The sequence below is a fragment of the Paralichthys olivaceus genome, chromosome 8 (assembly GCF_024713975.1).
Source record: "Paralichthys olivaceus isolate ysfri-2021 chromosome 8, ASM2471397v2, whole genome shotgun sequence".
NCBI lineage: Eukaryota > Metazoa > Chordata > Actinopteri > Pleuronectiformes > Paralichthyidae > Paralichthys > Paralichthys olivaceus.
Window position 1 is genome coordinate 6932221 of NC_091100.1, and position 19611 is coordinate 6951831.

General features: G+C 39.7%; 1 protein-coding gene across 6 annotated transcripts in view; it reads left to right on the plus strand.

The window, feature by feature from the left end:
• Positions 1 to 19611, plus strand: part of lrba (LPS-responsive vesicle trafficking, beach and anchor containing) — a 173105-nt gene that overhangs the window by 1471 nt on the left and 152023 nt on the right. For all 6 annotated transcript variants that reach the window (XM_069529934.1, XM_069529936.1, XM_020101206.2 and 3 more), the window contains exon 2: positions 17846 to 18077. In XM_069529934.1, coding sequence (XP_069386035.1) covers positions 17846 to 18077 — 232 coding nt within the window. The remainder of the gene's footprint in view (positions 1 to 17845; positions 18078 to 19611) is intronic.

A 19611-nucleotide genomic window follows, 5' to 3' on the forward strand; every position in this document is an offset into this window, starting at 1 on the left:
GTCACACTGTGTGTAACATGTTGTTAAGAAACGCGGTTTCTCAGTAATTAATTGAATCAGACATGATGACTAGTGTCAGGATCATCATGGCAGAGAAGCTGTGGCTCAGTTGGTTGCTTTTTGTGACATATCCAGGTCAGTCACAGTGTGTCACTGTGTGTGTGTGTGTGTGTGTGTGTGTGTGTGCACCTTATCTGTACCTGTTGCCCGTCCTTCCACTCCTCACCCTGCGCTCTCGTCTGGTCTGCAGCCCTGATTGCACCTTCGGCTGTTGGAGTTGTGACATGATTTTGCTGCACCTGCATGTGAATGAATGAAGCTGCCCGTAACAAGGAAGTGTAGCGTGAAGGAGAGCATGCTCAGCTCGAGTTGGGCCGGGTAGGAGCGAGAGAGGGAGGAGAGGTGAAGGAGGGAGGAGAGGTGAAGGTGAAACCTGCGGAACTGCTTTGTCACTGTGGCAACACAATGAATGGAGTGGTTTTCAGTGAGGGAGGCTCATCTTCCTTGTCCTCAGTCAGGACACCAGCCCCCACAGTGGTCTGGAGTGGAGGCGAGTGAACTGTAGTGGACGATACAAAGTTATTCTATTCTCCAGCTGGCGTGATGACCTTATTGTCATTTTAACTGCTAAATAATTAATGCAACTACTGTTCTCATATAAGTGGTCAAATATTTTTTTTGTGATCACATTTTTTTACTGATTAATAAGAAATTACAGTGAAACTATTTACAACAAAATCAAATATATTCATGGAATCATAAACTCAAATATATCCCAGGAAGCAATAATATGGGGTTTTGTGTTTCAAGGTCGATAACACAGAGAGTTCATTGTCAAACAAGCAGACAGGGTTATTCTATTTGTTTCTTTATACAACAAACAACATTATGTAGGTCTGTAATAGAGCTCAGTGAAAAAAGTGCAATTCAGTGCATTACTTGACATCATCAGCCTCCAAAAATTTAAAGTATTTTTAATCATAGATTATTTGGTTTAACAGTCTGTATTGTCAAAGATCTTTAGTTCATTTATAAGCATTTGGAAGAAAAGTAAAAAATCCATTCACATTAGAAAAGCAAAACGAAGAGGAAATGATTATTTTCTTATCAGAATAGTTGTTGATTAATTTTCAGTCAACTGACTAATTGTTTGTGACTTGGTTTCTCAGAAACATCAACTTTATGGGCTTGGAATTTTACCTATAAGAACAGAGCACACTGTGTTTGGTTTGTATTTTTTACTTTTTAAAAAAAATTACACTTTATTTTTATTAGAGGTAAATATTGGTTAGAGTAATTGTGTCCTTGGCTGCAAACCGGTTCTGTGTGTCTGTAATTACTGATGAGAGAAGGAGAAACCTGCTGCTGGAAATATGAAGAAAAGAAAGTGAAAAGAAATATTACTAGGGAAATATTGTTTTCACTTTCCAAATCCAACTAGAGGAGGCTACCAATTAGTACATGTTTTATTGTGTTTTCTCTGTTCTGGAAAAAAGTCATTAATATTTCACAAAATGAGCTGGAGAGACAACCAGGCAAATGTTTGGACAGAAATATCAGAGAGCAGCTCTGCGTGGGTCCATGGGACTCCATGTTTTGCATGGTCAGCATCGTTTCAGGGCTTGTAGAGATCGCACCGTGCATTTCATTAAACTCACCATCCTGTGCTCACATCGTCTCATGCTCCACACATCTTGTCACAGGCTCACTGCACCACTCCTGCACTGTTTTTGGATAAATGCAACATCGTTTTCTCAAGACAATAACCTAAAAAATGTATAGTGAGACCTAAAATAGTGTTTGTTGTGATTTGTGACACATGTGCTTGGATTATAAACACCAGGATTTGCTTTTTGAAAGAAAGGAACTCATTATGGTGGCTTTGTTTTTCCCTGGAGTCAGGACCATACCAAAGGGGGAAGAAGAGTCACTGGAGTGGGACCTTCTGCTTTCGGTTTTCCTCTGTGTCACCCTATAGCTACTTTTGGTCTGTGAGAAGTAAAGTAACCCAGATAAGGAGATGAAACTCTTTTTGTTGTCCTCTTTATAAGCTTAATTTAAACTGGTATCCAAGAAACGTGATCACATGAACAGTAGTTAGAGACTCTCTCATATTCCACAGCTGAGAAACATTAGTTGTCTTGTCATTGGAATGGAAGATATGAATTTCACACCCCATAGATTTTTTCAAAACTGCATCAAAACCATAACCCCAGAATTCTCTCACTTTTAGTTGTTTCATAAACAGCAGGTTTGTATGAAGCTGCCATCTTTGCTGTGGTGGACTTCTGGCTCATGTTGATCTTTTCGATATGTTCCCTCAGTTCCTACAGTTTTGTCATCTACTTCCATTAATGGGAGTTTCTTAGCTGCTCTCTGCAGCTGAGTTGGGCTCCAAACTCTTGTTACCATGCAGTTGTTTAATTATTTGCTTGTACTAAATTTCATTTCCAATCAATCAAAGTGAGTTTAGGTGACTCCTCTCCGTCTTGCAATGCTTTCAGGTCGGTGCAGTGTCCAGGACCCATGCATGGTCTCATAAAGCAGGCAGTGCTGTTCTATTTCACAATTTGATTTTAGTTTTCGTAACTACATTTTTAAAATTCTGTAGAATCAAATTTATCTGGGTGCTATGAAGATTCATCAAACTTATCTTCAAACCTTTTTTTCTAATAAAATAACAGTGATAACAATATCTTTTACACTAGGGGTCACTTTATTCTGCTGAGAATAAACATCCTGCTTCACAACTCTGCTGCTTTCTGTCACTGTCATTGTTTAGTTTGCGACTCCACATAACCTCCTAACCCATTCAGATAAAACACGGGGCAGCAGCTCCCCCAGCCCACAAGATCACACTCACTGATATACAGTGTGTGTCTTGCATCACACAGAGAGACGGCTGAACAAATGCTGCCAGGGCAACAATTGGACACCTATTTCTGGCTACCTGTGAGACGTCCAGTCCAATGGTCCCCAGGCCCTAGTGTAGTGTGTCAGCTCTTGTGCTCAGTAAATATTTGACTTTTTTCCCCAGTTATTTCTTTACTCGATCCTGTAAGGCACGTGGCCTGTAGTCAGAGCGTATGTGCTGTGTGCACTTTGCTGTAAGTGGTTGACCTCAGTGTTACAGGAAGCAGTAGGTTGGATTTTCTTAGTCTGCCAACCGAAACAAAAAATGATGAAAGCTGCAAGGAGCTGCAAAGTGAGGCTTCAATTCTCAGTTGTTTTGTCTGGAACAAACACTACTGACACATTTATCCGTCTACGTCAGCGTCAGTCGACAGAGGACAGTTGGCAATTTTCAAAGTGCATACCAGGGCAATGAGAATTTGCAGATTTGATAACATGAGTAACGCACAACGTGCACTAGGATAAAAAGATTGCCCTCCTTACAGTCTATGAAGCAGTTTTAGGACACCTCCGAGGGCACTATCGCTATTAAAACATGATCAAGAGTGCAAAAGTCAAGGCGTTAAGACCTAATTCATTCTGTATATTTGTAATGACAATATAAAAGAATAAATGTCTCCTCACTTTAAAAAGCTCGCTTGTGTGACATTACAGGTATTCTTACCAGACTCTACACCTTCATCTGCCCAGCTCAGATCTATTTCTGTGTCAACTTGCAACACACTAGCCTTATAAAGCAATAAAATTCTGATGCATCATGAACTGTTTGCTCAATCTATTCTGATACTAGTATTTCTGTGAAACGCCGACAGGGCCCGATAATATCTGGCTTCCATTTTATCGTCTGAGCACTGTTATGTTCTCAAATTAAATATGGGCTTTAATTTAGAGTCATCGGCTACACAGAGCAGTGCTGCTCTCAACAGTGTGCAGCACAGAACCACCTCAGGCTCTGTAAACCATTGACTAAGTGAAAGGTCTGTGTTTAATGTTAAGTGGCAGGTTAGTGGAATTCAACTTTGGCTTTACGCAAAGGCATCGTCTTGGGCCTGGTTACAGCAGCGGCAGCAGTGATAACCAGTATCCACTAGACACAGTTTTCCCCTTGAAACCTTAAAATGAAATTTACCTTTAACTGTATACTGTAAAGTAGGGCTGCAGGATATCAAGAGATAATTTCACATCAAGATAACGATGCATGTTATTATGTGTTACACAAAACGTTTCTCCCAGTAAACTGGCAGTGTGTCTCTGAGACTGTAACTTGTTTCCTTCCATCTTCATGTGCCCCCCCCCATGCTGTGCTGCGGGCAAATGCTTCTTGCATTGTTCTAGTTTAGGGTTTGTTTTGAGCTCTCAAAAGTACTTTTATGTGGCTCCAGTCATAGACTCTTTAAATGTTTCACGTTATGTGGATTTAGAAAAAAGAATACACCTTGTCGTGCGCGCTCTGTAATTCTATTTGTGTCAAAAAGGAAAAATCTTCTGTTTGTTCAGTATTGTTTCAAGGTGTCATGGTTTGTCGGAACATTCACAGCATCTGTATGATGTTGTGTTGTAGCCCACTTAATCATGTGTTGTTCTGATGTTGACACTGAGGATCCTCCGGTGAGACTGGCTGTCATAAGTGAAATAATTTCTTCACCGCTGCAGAAAGGAACCATGCAAATGTAGTGGCTGCTTTTCCTTCTGTGTTAGCAGAAGCTAATGCTGGCCACAGTTAGATTGTGAGATAACTTGACAGATTTATTTATCCAATAATATCGGCCCATTCACAGTCATATTGGTATCAGCGTTTGTTTACAGATACGAAAACGTTTATCTTACAGAATAAACAATGCAGACAAGACGTGCATATATTTCACATAAAGAAAATGCTTATTTTCTTAAAATATTTTGGTTTTAATTTTATTTATCTGTATTTATAATAAAGTTAAGCAATAAATACTTAAGTTTTTCTTGAGGCCGATCAAACCAATTATAACTGCAGTACCATTGAAATGATTACTCATAGGATCAAGATGGCAGCTTCTTGTAATGCCCTGCCCTAATGTGCATTTGTTGTCGACAGTAATGCAGCAAAGACACAAACTCTCCCTTCAGCTGCTTCCAATCTTAACACAAGTGCCAGGGGAGCGAGGGCGATCCTCGTCCACTCCGCGAGCCAGCGTCGGCCTCTCTGGCAGTAACAAAGAGCCCTCTAATCTGACACATGAATGAAACCCTGTATCTGCTTCTCTCTGTTATCTGTCGAATCAGCTCGACTCCACGGTCACACCTTTTACCTTTTCTCCACTGTAGCTAAAAGTGGCGTGAAGCACTCGAGGCATGTCGTCTATACAAGCAACTCTGTTTATGGTCCTCAGTTAGGGATTTGTTTTTTTTTCTGACTTCACTGCCGTTGGTGCTTGTAACCTTTTTTTAAATTATTCCCGTAAAGAAAAGAGGGTATTTTTGTGGCCATTCCCCCGTTTTGACTTTAACTTCCTGCTCAAGTTGTCGGGCTGGTATCAACACATCAACTGAGCACACAGGTGTGACCATCTGCCGCTGTTCTTTAGCTCTAACTGGTCCTAGATTACCACAACTGACATGTCAGTTTTCTGTTTACTTGCCTAGTGTGTCACTATTTCGCCCCGAAGCAGATCAGATAAATTACCCATTGTGCCTCCTCATCACCTGCTGTGTGCTGACAAAACAGGCAGACGGCCTTTAGATTCATCCATGTTTGAAGGATGTGTCATGAGAAAAATGTGTGTTTAATGTATTTTGGGGCTTTGTAGCAAGCGGAAATACTGAGTGTAAAAACTATATGGCAATTTAGAGTTTTTTAGTAGTTTCCTAAAAATTGTAATAAGAAATATCCACACATATTCACATATGCACAATTATACGTTTTTTTGCTTTGGTTGTCACAAAATTGTTGCACCAACTTCAGTCACCTCAATTTGTTTACGCTCATTTGTCAACTTATTGCTTTGCACTGCAATAGAATCTATTTTCCACCAGATGTGTTTCTTTTCAATGTGTAGGTGTAAAGAACACAGAGTAGAAGAAGTCATGTTTACTTTAAGATGGGTTAATAATCCCAGTTATTCTTGTGGGACAAAACATCTAGGGAGAAAAAAACAGCAACCTATGTTTATTGTGTGTTTTTATATCTGTGGATGTATATCTTGGTAGTATTGTATCTCTCCACAGAGAACAGAATCCACTCTACGTCCAGTTTGTTTTTACCCTGGTTAAATAGCTGACAGTTTAGTGAAAGATTAACCTGCTGCACATTTTTTTGCTGCATCTCGCTGCAGTGTAGTTTCAGGAAGCAGGGCCATAATGAAATCTGCCTCTCGGCCTCCATCTCTCCTTCCTTATTGTTTCTTCTATAAACACTGCCAGCTCACACATGCATTCACACAGAATGCCACCGGTTATGATGGAGGAAGCTGGGAACAGGAAGTGTTGGTGGAGACTCTCAAAGACCAACAACACAATAATTAAACTCAACCGCTGAGTCGGCCGCAGTGCCGATGAGAAACTGCACTTTCATACCTTTTTCATTTGTAGACTAATACCAAACCATTAAGAGCGTGGCCAGGATCACTTCATCCGAATAAAAAACATTATTTTCTTTCAAATCTAGGCAGACATTTTTAAGATAGATAATCTCAGTGGTTACAGCCTCTACAAAATGACCAAACCCAAGATACTGTATGTCTTTGTCGTACTCCCGTCCAAACAGAGCTGTACACCAGGCTCCTCTAAATGCACCTTCGCCTTTGGCCACAAATCTCATTGTCATTGCTGATTCACCTTCACGTTTATCCAGTGGATAAGTAAGTCGCACCGTTAATAATCAGCTGAAAATGCAGACATACTTACGCACACACACACACACACACGATGTTAACACTGTTGACATGCTGGAACACTATAGCAGAGCTTTTGGCTAAACAGAAAGCTGTATTAACCTCCTGGCACACAATCTTCTCCTCACAGCGGGGGGTGTAATGATATGCTAATGCTGCCTGCCTGCTGGCCAAGTTTCAATGTTAAATCCTCACAAAACATGTGAATATTAAAACATAACAAGAAATGCTCCTCTTTTTTCTAAGAAATACAATGTTGAAGTCTTTTGTTGTTCCACCTTAGTATTGTTTCTGTCCGATTCATTGATTAGTAATTAATTGCATTCACTCATACAGCCCTTCCATCGGGACCAGTGCAGAGTTATTTGTCAGAACTTTCTACTTTGCTCACATAAATTAAATGCTGTTATTTGTTCAACCAGCATTTACAATTGGTGTTTGACATGATGTGAGCCCACGCAGCAGGCTAACATTCAGTCAGGAGTATGTTGCTAACTCCCTGTGGCATGGGCAGCACTGAGGTGAAAGATGATTCAATATTTTGCTATGATTCCCCGTTTGGTTCTTCACTCAGGAAGATGTATTCATTGCCCACTGCTCTCTACACACTGTGCCATGCTCTTCATGTTTATGATTTAGTGGATAGTGATAGTGGTGATGAAATCCAACCATGTTTCACTTCAAACAAATCAGCCTTTGTGGAGCTGGCCTGTTACAGAACACTGACACAATAGTGACCATTTAGTTTTTTTTCTCTTCCTGCTCGTAAGCAAATGCTTTGGTTGCAGCGTAGCCTGTAGCATATAACTCTGTATTAGTCATGGGATCGACTGCATGACGCTGCTCTTCACAAGAGATCATCCGCTCTCCTCTCGCCTTTAATTGTTTAGCCATTAAATTTTAGTGTGCATGAAACAGCTCTGTCTGTGTGGTAGAATTGGCTTGTTTAGGTGATGTGAAACTAATACTAAGATTGCATGCTTGTACTGTATTCTGGCTTTCAGAAATAATTATAACGCATGTATGCATGCACGTAAGACCAGATGGCATACAGTTTCTGCTCACAGTGGAAATGAAGAAGTGTGACTGGGTACTAGCTACTCCAATAGCCAACAGCTGCACTTAAGCTTTGTCAAGAAGAATTAAAACAAGAGTCAAACTCCTTCTAAAATGTATTTTATCACCAAATAAGTAGAAATAATATGCAAACAAATGAGCATGCATTACACAGAGGCCTGTTTCATTGTTTGTACTTGTAAATCTGTGCTGGGTCTCCAGTGAGCAGAGCTTGCAGAACTGGCCCTTGGCCGAACCTGACTGCCTACCCCTAGATGCTTCCTCTCCCCTTGACCTGCTTTCTCACTCAGCATCAGCTACTGATCTGCTGCCATGGCCTGGCATTCAACCTCCGTGGAGCACAGTTCACGCATGAGAGATGAAGCCCAACAATGAAAGCTGCAAAATCAATCGTCACATAGTGTTTACCACTGGAAAAAATCCAGCTTTTGTCTCGACAGCTTGGAGAGCTTTTTTTTTTTTTTTACCAGATGTTTTTTACTTGATCAACCAGCTTTTCTTAACTCTCGAAAAAGTTGATGCCTCACTTAAGTAATTTTGAGTTGCTGCAGTAGCCCCCCCCTTTTAATGATCTCATGGTTTGATTGCAGTACCTGTACTTCAGGAGGAGGAGGTTGAGTAAAAGTGGTTTAATGAAAATGTGAGGGCAAATTTAAGGCAGTGCAATCCTCACCCAGATATGTGCTCATCTGCCAGAGCTACAGATAAGAACTACATTTTTGCATTTCATTTTAATAGCAGATCACTTTCCTCCTCTTTAGCCCTTTAAGATAAAAACATGGAAACACTACAACTTTCCATATTTGAAAACATGTTCATGACAACTGTCAACGAGCTGCCTAAACTTAATAATGATGAAACTGCAGTATATGAAAGACCAAATAACCCAACTTTGCATCCTAATACACTGGATGTGATGTTTCTGCCATAATGTCAAACATGTATCCAGGAGGCCTTTTCCAGATGCCAAAAGAATGATGCAGTAACCCATAAACCCAAATGACGAGACATGAGGCCGTGACATCAACCATGTACGGGACCATCAGACAGGCAGCACCTGCTCACAACCCATTGAAGTAAATGTGAAAAGGTCGTGAGTGTTGATGCTGTGACATCACTGAGGTTATTGGTTTGGCATCTTGTGATGGTTCATTGAATTATCCTCAAGTCATCAAGGTTCAACAGTTGGTTTTGGTTTCCCAGGGGCAACTGTTACATGCAACATCATGGCTGTCACTTTGTGTCTTGCTTCTTTTTAAAAGACAAGATTGAAGTTTTTGCATCTGTAGCCTAAACAAAAAAACTATATAGACTTTAGTGGTGCCCATTCAGCAAATACTAACTACAAAGTAGGTCTTGTGTGCTTAAACTGGTTTGTTTGTAAGTAGTACTGGCGTTTGCTCTGTGTTGTGGTCATCAGTTAAGAGCTGCCTTTGTTAACCGTATTTGTAGGAAAAAACAGAGGAAGCTGCAGTGACACCATTAAGAACAAACCTCAGGAAGCAGGTTAGAGTGGAGCAACAAGTGTGCAAACTGCAGACTATTTCCTGATTCCACATTCAGGGTTTTCCAAGGAACTTGTTTGGCTGAGGCGCGAAACCGAACAGATCCTGAGAAATGCGGTCTGATAGTCAATTTATTAAGTAGATAATGGCTTACAGAAGTTATTATTAGTAAGCAGATGGTATATACACAGATTTTAGATCAATCAAAAAAAGGTACATAAGGAAGAGATATCAATTATTATGTTTTTAAAGATGCATACCAAATCTTTGAATGTGAACACTTTGTCTACTTTGAAAACTTTGCTGGCTATCTTTGAAATGAAGCGACTAAACAAGGGTCTTTCATGTTGAAATTCTCATTTCACTCCTTCGTGCTTCAAGCAGGCTGGAATTCCTCACTAATGTTTATCTCTTTCCTTCTTCACCTCCCTGCTCCAGCTGCTATTTTTAACAAGTTGCACCCGAGCCAACCTTCCCATTTTCTGACACTATGCAAACTGAAATCATCGGCGTTGCGATATCAAACAATGAAATTCTTTGTTTATCTCCGTCCTGATCAAATCTTTATTTCCAACCCCCCGTCTGCAGAGAGGAAACAGCTTCAGCATGAATTGTGTTAATACTGAATAACCTATTCCAGACAGAGACCACATAAAGATTTCTCAAGCAGAGAACTGTGCTGTGAATATATTTAGTATTGCTGTAATTTTTAACATTTCATTCCAGAAGCAGTCAGTGTTTCTAGAAAAACACAAATTGTCAGATTGTCCTGAAGCCTGGAATCTGATGTCTAATGAGGACTATTTCCTGACAAGCCTTTTCCTTCTGTTGACAATAGCATCCACCCTGCAGCTGAAGCTAGATGGCCAGATACTGTAGGCAGTGCCCCTGTTAAAGAATTCTCCTTCATATGTATTTCGTCTTTTACGACTTATTGGCATAATTTGAAAAAAGGTGAAGAGCAGCCTCTCACACTGGTTTGTGCATTTACGTGCTACTTATAAAGTCCCACTTGCCTGATGTTGTGAAGTCATTGATCTGACTCTGGTGGGTTTATGTGCTTGTGAGTTGGAATATGGAGAAAACATGGAGGTTGTAAACAAGAACAAAATGTGCTGTAATCATTAAGTGTTTAAAGAACACATTGACATATCTTTTTCAATATTTGCATATTAATGAGGGCAAATAACGAAGATTAAGTGTGACAGGTATACAGAGGATTTCAAACGTGTAGTTTAAAAATGTAGTTTATAAGTTCTGGTATCAGCAGCTCATGTACCAACATTTTCAATGACTTTCTGAGTTTTCTTAACTCAGGTGGCCTTCACGTCTCCCATTTTTCAGATTATTCAGACACCATGGAAATGCACGATAAGTGCATGTACTTATATTTGTGCAATGATGAATACATATCAAACTGCTGCTATGAAACTAATCCCTCCTCCTTCTCTTGGGATAATTCCTGCCCCTGTTTAGGGCAGTGCATTTGCTTTTAATGAGAAATTATAAAGCTGTATTTTGGAGGATGGCCGCATCATAAGTAGGGAGCTTATACAGGCACTGTAAAATCACCTTACACTGTCAGCAAATGAAACAGAAGGAAGGAACAGCATGGCTATAGAATGATGGATCATAATCTATCCAATCAAAATCCTTACTCTCCCATTTCGATGGAAATATATTGTATGTGCTAATTCTCTAGTTGCTTTTCTTTTTATATAGATAGTTCTTTTCTCCATCATACAGTGCAGACGACATAATACAGGATAATGATTTTTGCAATTGCATGAAAGAATTCTATGTGAAGTTACCAGCTGTAATCAGACCAGTATTCACTGCATGTTATTCCAAACCTGTGTTCTCAGGCCAATGACTGGAACAACAAAGGAAGTTATGTGTTGATCAGACTGCTGCCTAAGCACTCTCATGTTAAATGTAGTGTAAAAACGACTGCCAGCCGAGCTTGGCAGGTTATCCTTTTGAAGATATTCTTAGAAATACAGCTATTTAAATATCTCAGTCCCCCGCGGTACCTCTGTCACGTCTTTGTCTGATATTTTAAGGAAGGAAGCAAAGTGGCACTGATGAGAGAAAACGTACAATAATCAGTAAAAAAGAGTAATAACTAAGAAATCAGAGCTGAATAATCATCACATTAATCCCAATTTTACAAAAACAAACTATTTGGTGGCTTTATAAAATATTCATAAAGTGGATTTGGAATAAACACTTATATATGAAGTGAGGGAGTCGGATAAAAAGGCTCCAATGAGCTGTGACCATTGAACCTGTGTTTTCCGCCACTGCATGAATAATTGTCACCACTTTACCTTCGACTCCCTCTTTGAAAACTGTAGAGTGGCAGGCTCATCCACCGGGCTGGAAGTGGGTAGGAACAAAATAACCAATAACCATGCTGCGGTACAACTGTAGTAATTCATACTTATTTAGTTCTGTCACATGTATTAGATGTATAGACTTTAAGGGACTGGGTGAGTTGTGAGAGCAAGACTGGGCAGCATTCAATAAAAATCATGATTCAGAAATGTTATCAATTAATCACATTTTTATTGGTGTAGCTCATATTCACAAATCAGAGTTGTGTCTCACAGGGCTTAACAAGGTGCGACATCCTCTGACATGTAATCAATGAAGAACCAGAGACATTTGTCAGTTGTCCTCTGAGCTTATCAGGCGTTTGTCAATAAATCTCCAAATCGCTGCTGTGCATTGACATTTAGTCAACGGGGAATTTTCATCAAGGGTGTCACCACATCACATTCTTTACTTGCCTGCCTCCACAATGTAGTTCCTATATTTTACACTGCTTTGATATCCCATTGATGCACTATTGGTTGTTCTTCCTTATTCTGCCTCTTCTCCTTTGTTGAAAACAAAGAAATGTAATTTTAAACTTGCTGGTGCCGCTTCACCTCATTTGTTACTTGTTCAATAAAAGCACTATAATCAGAGATGGATGTAATTTAGTAAAATGTTTTTTTTTTTATAGTGTAAGAATATAAGCCCCTTCAAGTGAAGTGCCTCACATTTCACCGTGTCCCTTCACCTCCTCAATCAGAGGCTCATTCCACCATATCACTGCCAGCACCGCAGGGACGTACAGATTACTTGGTTGACCGCCCTATCTGCTGGGGCCATTTCAACATCTCACGTCAGTATGTTGGAAATGTGAGGGTTCATCAGCAGGGAAGAGCGCTGGATTATAAGATGTTGTCATATCAAGAATCATGTTTTGGTTTTCTGCGATGGATGTTTCGTTTTGGGAGTTGTAAAGGGAGGCTCTTGTGGATGAATAAGCTAAACTGCTTTGGTTTGACATGATGGCTTGTTAAGAGCTCCAGTTAAGAGAGCTGCTGAAAGTAGGCCAGTGGTGTGTGCTCAAAGCATGGTTACTCAGACAGCCTATTTGTCGGACTGTTTTGCCGACTTGATTTATATATGGGGTGATTGGAAACCACAGTCAAGCTGGGTTGTAATTACAATCAAGAACGTATTCGAATTTCTCATAGGCCAATTGAACTAGGCTTTATAACAACACACCATGTTTTAGAGAAATCCTAGCTCTACAGTGGAGTCAATCAAACATTAGATATTTCAAATCCTCCCCTTGTCCTGTCCCACGGCTTAAACATCCGAACTGTCAGATGATATCACATGATATATGTCATCTATGTTGATTGTCCAATCTGACAAACTGGAGACGTGCAAGACGTGAGCACAAATTTGTCACGGAGATTTATCTATTGTCTGTCTCTGCTGTCGTCTCATTCAGGCAAATGACTTCATATTCAAATGATTTCGCTCACAGAATTAATTGCAGGTTCATTAGAGGGAGAACCAAAAGATGAACATTGACATGGATACACACACACAATGGCACAACACCCCAGCAGCCATGGTTTGACAGCGTCAGTGTTTCTGCCTATTAATTTTAGCTGAGTAATTTACTCACTCTTTGGTACAAAATGGCCATAATTTGTTGCTCTCTCTCATCTTTCTGCTTCACGTGTCTCTCTAATGATTTAGACGCCTGTTTTGTTCTGTTCAGACCTTGAATAGCTCTTTTGTGCTTTTTAAGTAAATCTCCACTTGTTCTCAGCTTCTTGCTCGCTGGCAGAAAATGTGTTTTCTGTGGTTTATAACAAGAGTGGGAATAATTGAATCTAGATAATCTCATGAAGCCTCATAAAAATGTACCTGCTTAAATAATTGTATATAGCTTTTTTTTTCAAGATGTTAGCTTCCAAATTAGTTTGATGGTACACTGACTTGGACTAGAGAGAATGGTGTCACTTTCATTCAGTTCAGTTCAAGAGTAATGCTGAACTGTAGTTTAGTTAACAAGACTTGGAACTAAGTAAAAACCAGCGTTTATTTCCATATTTAGTGATGAAACTTTTAAAATATCCAGAATTCTTAATAGACTTGCTGTAGAGAGGACTACCACTCAGTTGCTCTGACACAGAGCCCTTTAATCACCACTTGTACCTGCAGAGGGCGCTAAAAGTTATATACTGTGGCTTTAATGTTTGGGGGTATGTGGGTGAGGTGGAGATGTTTAATCATAAGTGGTAGCATGATATGAAAAGCTTTGTCGACAGTAAAGTGATCAGAAAGCTGTACTTTGACATCAAGGTGTATTCCGTGGATGGATGCTCTGTGATATTTTACTATATTTTGATGTGTCACAATGACAATGTAAAGATGCCATCGTTAAGCAGGTGTATAATTTCTTTTTGCCCAGTTGTCAGACATTGTTGACATTGGATTTTAAGTCTGACCTTTCCAAGAATCCTTGCTTCAGTTATCGAGCAAGCTGAAATACAAGTTTAGCTCTGGTGTGCCATTCATCCCTATCATCCTATGTTGTTGTGTGGCGACGATGGAAGCTTGTTTGGGCTTTGTGTTACGGCCCAGTAGCTGCTTGGCTGCTCAGCCATGATTAATTCAGGCAGGCCTCAGGGGAGAACGGCCAGGCTAGGTTACCCAGCTAGGGATCATGTGTCTAGCTACCATAAAGCCAGTGTCTTTATTGAAGCTTTAGCTGCGGAGCTCTCATTGGCCGGAGCTGAGGCTGGAGCTGGCAACCCTCCACACCTGTTCCTAAAATAGAGCAATGTAGATGATTGAACTGAACAATTTAAGAAAATGACATACTGCAAACCTCGCCATGCATCATTAGACACAATGAAATTGCTATCAGAAATTGAATTTTATTTTTAATCTACATCAATGTTCAAGAATCATTGTTGATTAATGGCTGCATAATTCAATCTGTTTTAGGGCTGCTGATCATTATTACTATTTTGTACCCAGTACCATCATGATAACCAGCTGCTGTGCATTTTCATAGCAGCAGCAGCTCTATACTTCATACCTGGTGAAGGTGCTTAGCACTTTATTCTTTATGCTGTGAGATATTTACTTTTTTCCAAAAGCTGTCTATTGTAAAATGCAGCACTGAACAAACTCTTGCTGATTCAATTTAAAGAAATCATAGGTCCAGTTCTTGGCTCTCCAGATTCTACCCAAGATACTTGTCAAGTTAAACATTCACCTCAAAAACAAATTAAAAAACTCTTAGCGGACTCTTTTTTAAAAATGTGAAATATAAACTATAATTTTGGTCACACAGATCTCTACAATTCACAGCTCTATATTTCTCTTTTAAGCTGTTTATGGAAAATTGGGTCTGGTTATTTTCTGGGGTTTATTTTTCACATATGAAGAAATCAGCAGATCAACACTCGGGACATTTGGGAGCTGGCAGGGAAATGTCTATCAACATTTTTGGAAAACAGCTTTAGTGAAGATGCCCATCCCCCAGAGCAGAAAATGACGCTAGAACAATGAAAGAAGTTACTTATTAATTTCTCTTGATCGGTTTATCAGGTTGCCCAATTATAGCAGCTCTGTTCCACACAAGTCACACATCAGGTCCAAACTCAATCTTATCATCCTTACCTGTGTCCCACCTTGCCAGGTGCATGTCACTGTAGTGTGGCACTCTGTCTCCATCTTCTCCACATTTGTTCTCCGTCCCCTCGGTCAACTGTCTGATGGATTGATGACTCATGTGCGGTGTCAGACTCATAAATCAACTGCTACTGTGGTAAAGTGGCACCCGACATCCATTACTGGCAGACCTTGCTGCAACTGAGGGGGCATCCACTCAGAAGTCGGCGAACTTCACTTTGTAGACAGCCGTGTGATTTATCAGTGACTTGCTGAGTGACAAAAAGGAAAGGAGACAGGTTGCCAGTGGGGCATTAGCAGCATGCATGTGTTAGTAGAAATGTACTTTAACATCAGCTTGTTGCCTACAGGTGGCTACGGGATATTTTCACTGAAAGGATTTCCTTCATTGGAATCCTTTTTGTCTAAGTATCTTTTTGATTGTACCGTGTACTGCATTTTAGTGTATAAACTGTCTACTGTGTTTTTTTTTCTCTTTACAAAACTCGAAAACATTTTTTTCAACCTATCCTCTTCTACTCATGCAGATAATTAATTTTATTACTGTACCTGCAGGTTTTTGTCGTCACTCCCCCGATAAGTTAGGTTTTGTTTGTTAGTTGTTATTCATAGCCTTGAAATATTATTTATATTTTATGGAAAAAAGGGTTTATTCTCTCAGTTCAAGTCCTTTATATTTGGTTGTATTTTTGTTTTTCATTTTTTCCTATTCATAGTTATGTATAATAAAGTTAATGGTTTAACTGTAAAATGTTAAACCTCATTTACATTTCAATATTATGCAGGTTTTATAATGACATCTTAAGATTGAATAAAAGTTCCATTTATATACTAAACAATTAACTGATAAAAATACCAGACTAAGGGATAATATCGTTCTTAGATAATAAACAGTGTTATTGTCACATGAATAATGGTTAAATATGATTATGTAAAACACCGTTTGGTGTTAAACTATAACAATAGTACAAGATACCCGTCCATTCATTTTTAAGACAAGACTCTATAGAGGTGACAGATAAAGGAAATGGGACATGTGTATTCTGTGATTGTGAGCAAAGGTGATGGATAGTGTACGATTACTTTAATGTTCCTACTAGACGTGAAAGAATAAAAAGATATCTATGAGATGAGGGTAAAGGGACAAAAGGTGAGGTGTGTGTCAGTGTTATCATCACCTCATCCCTTTGTCTTTAAGGATGTTGCAGCAGCAGCCGCCCCCCCCGTCTCATATCTTATACTCAACACTCTCACCCACAGTGTTAATCCCACCTCAGTCATTTTAATGGGACAGTTTTCATTCCCTAAACCAGATCATATTGTTTTCACACACAGCTCGTCTAATGGCCGAGTATGACTCTCACCCTTTCTTTTTTTTTGTCCTTGTTTATACACATGACGGCGTCACTCACAATATTAATATGACATCAACATTGTTATTTTCCTTATCTTTTTCTATTAGGCAGGGTTCAATAATAAAAACGTCATCACAACTATTAACAAGTGACAAATTATGACATTTATGGCTCACACAATTTATTTCCACACACAAAGGACATTAGTCCTTTGTAATATCACAGACATTCTACCTGACTGCCCCCGGAACAAGCTGGAGATCTGTGCTAAAACCTTTTATTTCAAAATACAATCTTGTGTTGTTGTTCCGCACACTGTGGAACCCAGTGTCATTTACAGTATTTGTACAAAGGAATACAGTATATACAGTATTGTATTACAGTATTGCAACATGTTGGTTGTATTTTAAGTTTCTCTTTATTTCTAATACATTTTATAAACAACACAGAACAAAACCAGACAAAATAAAAATAAGAGATGATATGAAATCAAATTAAAAACAATCATCAGTTAGAAATCAGGCATTAAAAGGCTTTTCTATAGATCTTTGGGTGAGGTTCACTCTGAATGCATCACTGTATATATTCTAAGTAAATCTAAATTATAACTCAGGTCTGTGTCTGCCAGGCTGTGTCAGCTGCTATTAGTTTTCCTCAGCCTCCCTCAGGAACAAAAGACCCTTAAATCCACTGTTTGAGTTTGTAATGTCCGACTTAGTTTCACTGACATGGCTTCTTGTTTGATATTTTCTGCTCTGGGTGACTTATCACAGTGTCTGGAGGCTGTAGCTGTAAACAGCCCAGTGCACTGACAGACACACAGATAGACTGACAGGGACCTGTGTTTCTCCCATGACCTTTAATCCAGTTGGCCAGCAGTGGATCTGATGCATGATTAATCATCTGTTTAGGGATGTGCAGTGCATACGCAAAGTAATGTGATGCACATCATGCCTTTTTGAATTTGTTTTGTATCACTGGTGATAAAAGAGGAATTCACTGCACTTTTGAGTTTTTCTTAGTTGTTTATTGCTCTGTTCTATTTACCTGATGACGGACTCACTGACACTGGACACCCTCCACCCCCGCTTCCTCCCACACTCCCTTACCTCCCTTTGTATTTGTCCTCCAGCTGGTCGGAGGTCAGTTTGACCTGGAGATGAACTTCATCATCCAGGAGCCGGAGAGCATCGTGTGCATGGTGGAGCTGCTGGACAAGTGTGAGCCCACCTGTCAGGCCGAGGTCTGGAGCATCTTCACCGCTATCCTCAAGAAGAGCGTCCGAAACTTGCAGGCGTGCACCGATGTGGGTCTCATCCAGCAGGTGCTCCATCGTATATCCACCACAGACAGCATGATCGCAGGTACTGATGAACATAACTTGTCGACACAGTGTTATCTGTGTTCTTTAGGCTCCAATGGACACAGTGTTTTTATATGGGTTAAATATTATGACATATTCTGAAACTGAAACCAGGCATTGCCTCCAGGATCACAGACCATCAGATTCAGAGTTTTAGATCAGAGCTGCTGGGCATGAATGTGGGGGCAGGACTTTGAAAAGTCCGAGTTTACTCAACTCTGAAATAACAGACTGCAATGGGAGAGCAGGAGTGTGTCCACAAACTGAAATGTTTTAACAGTTCAGAAGATATTTTTCTAATGTACGTGTCAAACCTGGAAAACAAATGCATGCCGTGCGAGAACAGTGAAAAATTTAAAGTTCTGAAACTTAAGAACAAAATATTATGCAAGGATTCAAATTTGAAATATGGCATTATATTCATTAACCAACTTAAACAAAAATGTCAGTCGAACTAAGCCTTCCTTTGCATTCAGATTTTGAAAATGTAAAGGCAGCTAGTTCTCCAGGTATTCACTGCTGAACTGTACTTGCAGAAGTTATTCCATCCTTATCACCTCCAGAAGAGATGTTTCACTTGGACTTAGCTTTGACCCCTATGTGGGGGGGGGGCAACAACAAGCAAAAACATGAATTCCAACTTCATGAATCATTGGAGTATAATAAAACAACTAACACATCAATTTCCCCACCAACTCTTCTTCTAATACAGTTACCTCGTGGTTTCATCCTCCATTGTTGGAGCCACTGTGCTGTATTACACCAAGCGAGGGCACGATCATCCTGTACAGTCTCCCCCGAGTCCCAGTCTAGTCTGTCGGCCATCTGCAAATTAGTTTGAATTAATCCTACAGTGTTCGACTCAGTGAACTTTAGCCAGTGAGAACAGCGCTGGCCTGGAGGGTTTGTGCAGTGGAGCAGGGATGATACAGCCCAGCAGTAACTAGGCAGCTGAAAGTAATGGTTATAGTTATATTCACCACACTTTGCTGTTATATCGCTCATATGCATTTTACATTTTGTATTGATTGACATTTAGAGATTAAATTGTTGTATATAAGCTCTTTTGATTTTTTCATCGTAATAAATGTCCTTCCTGTTGTCCCTCTCTCCACTAATCCTCATATTTGGACAGTTAAATCAAGGGTACTGCATGCATGCACTAGTCATAGATCTGTCATATTCTGCCTCATCATTAGTCAGAGATAACTCATAAAAGAAACTGCCCTGTAGACTCCCAGTGTGTCCTCTGGTTTACTGCGCAGGCTGCACCACTATAATAATTCTGCATGATCACAAACACAGAAACACAATGTAAAACTGCAGTAGAGAAGATTCAAGGTAATGCAATATGTTGCAGTGTTAAAAATTGTGCAAATGCCCTGACTTTTTATTAAAACATTAAAAAATACAAAATCAACTTTGCAAATTATTAGTTTCAGACAAAAGCAAGAATAAATTAAGTAAAGAATTCAAACAGCAGGCTGCTCTCTAATACTTTTAAAAACTTGATTTTCACCAGAAGGGGACTTAAA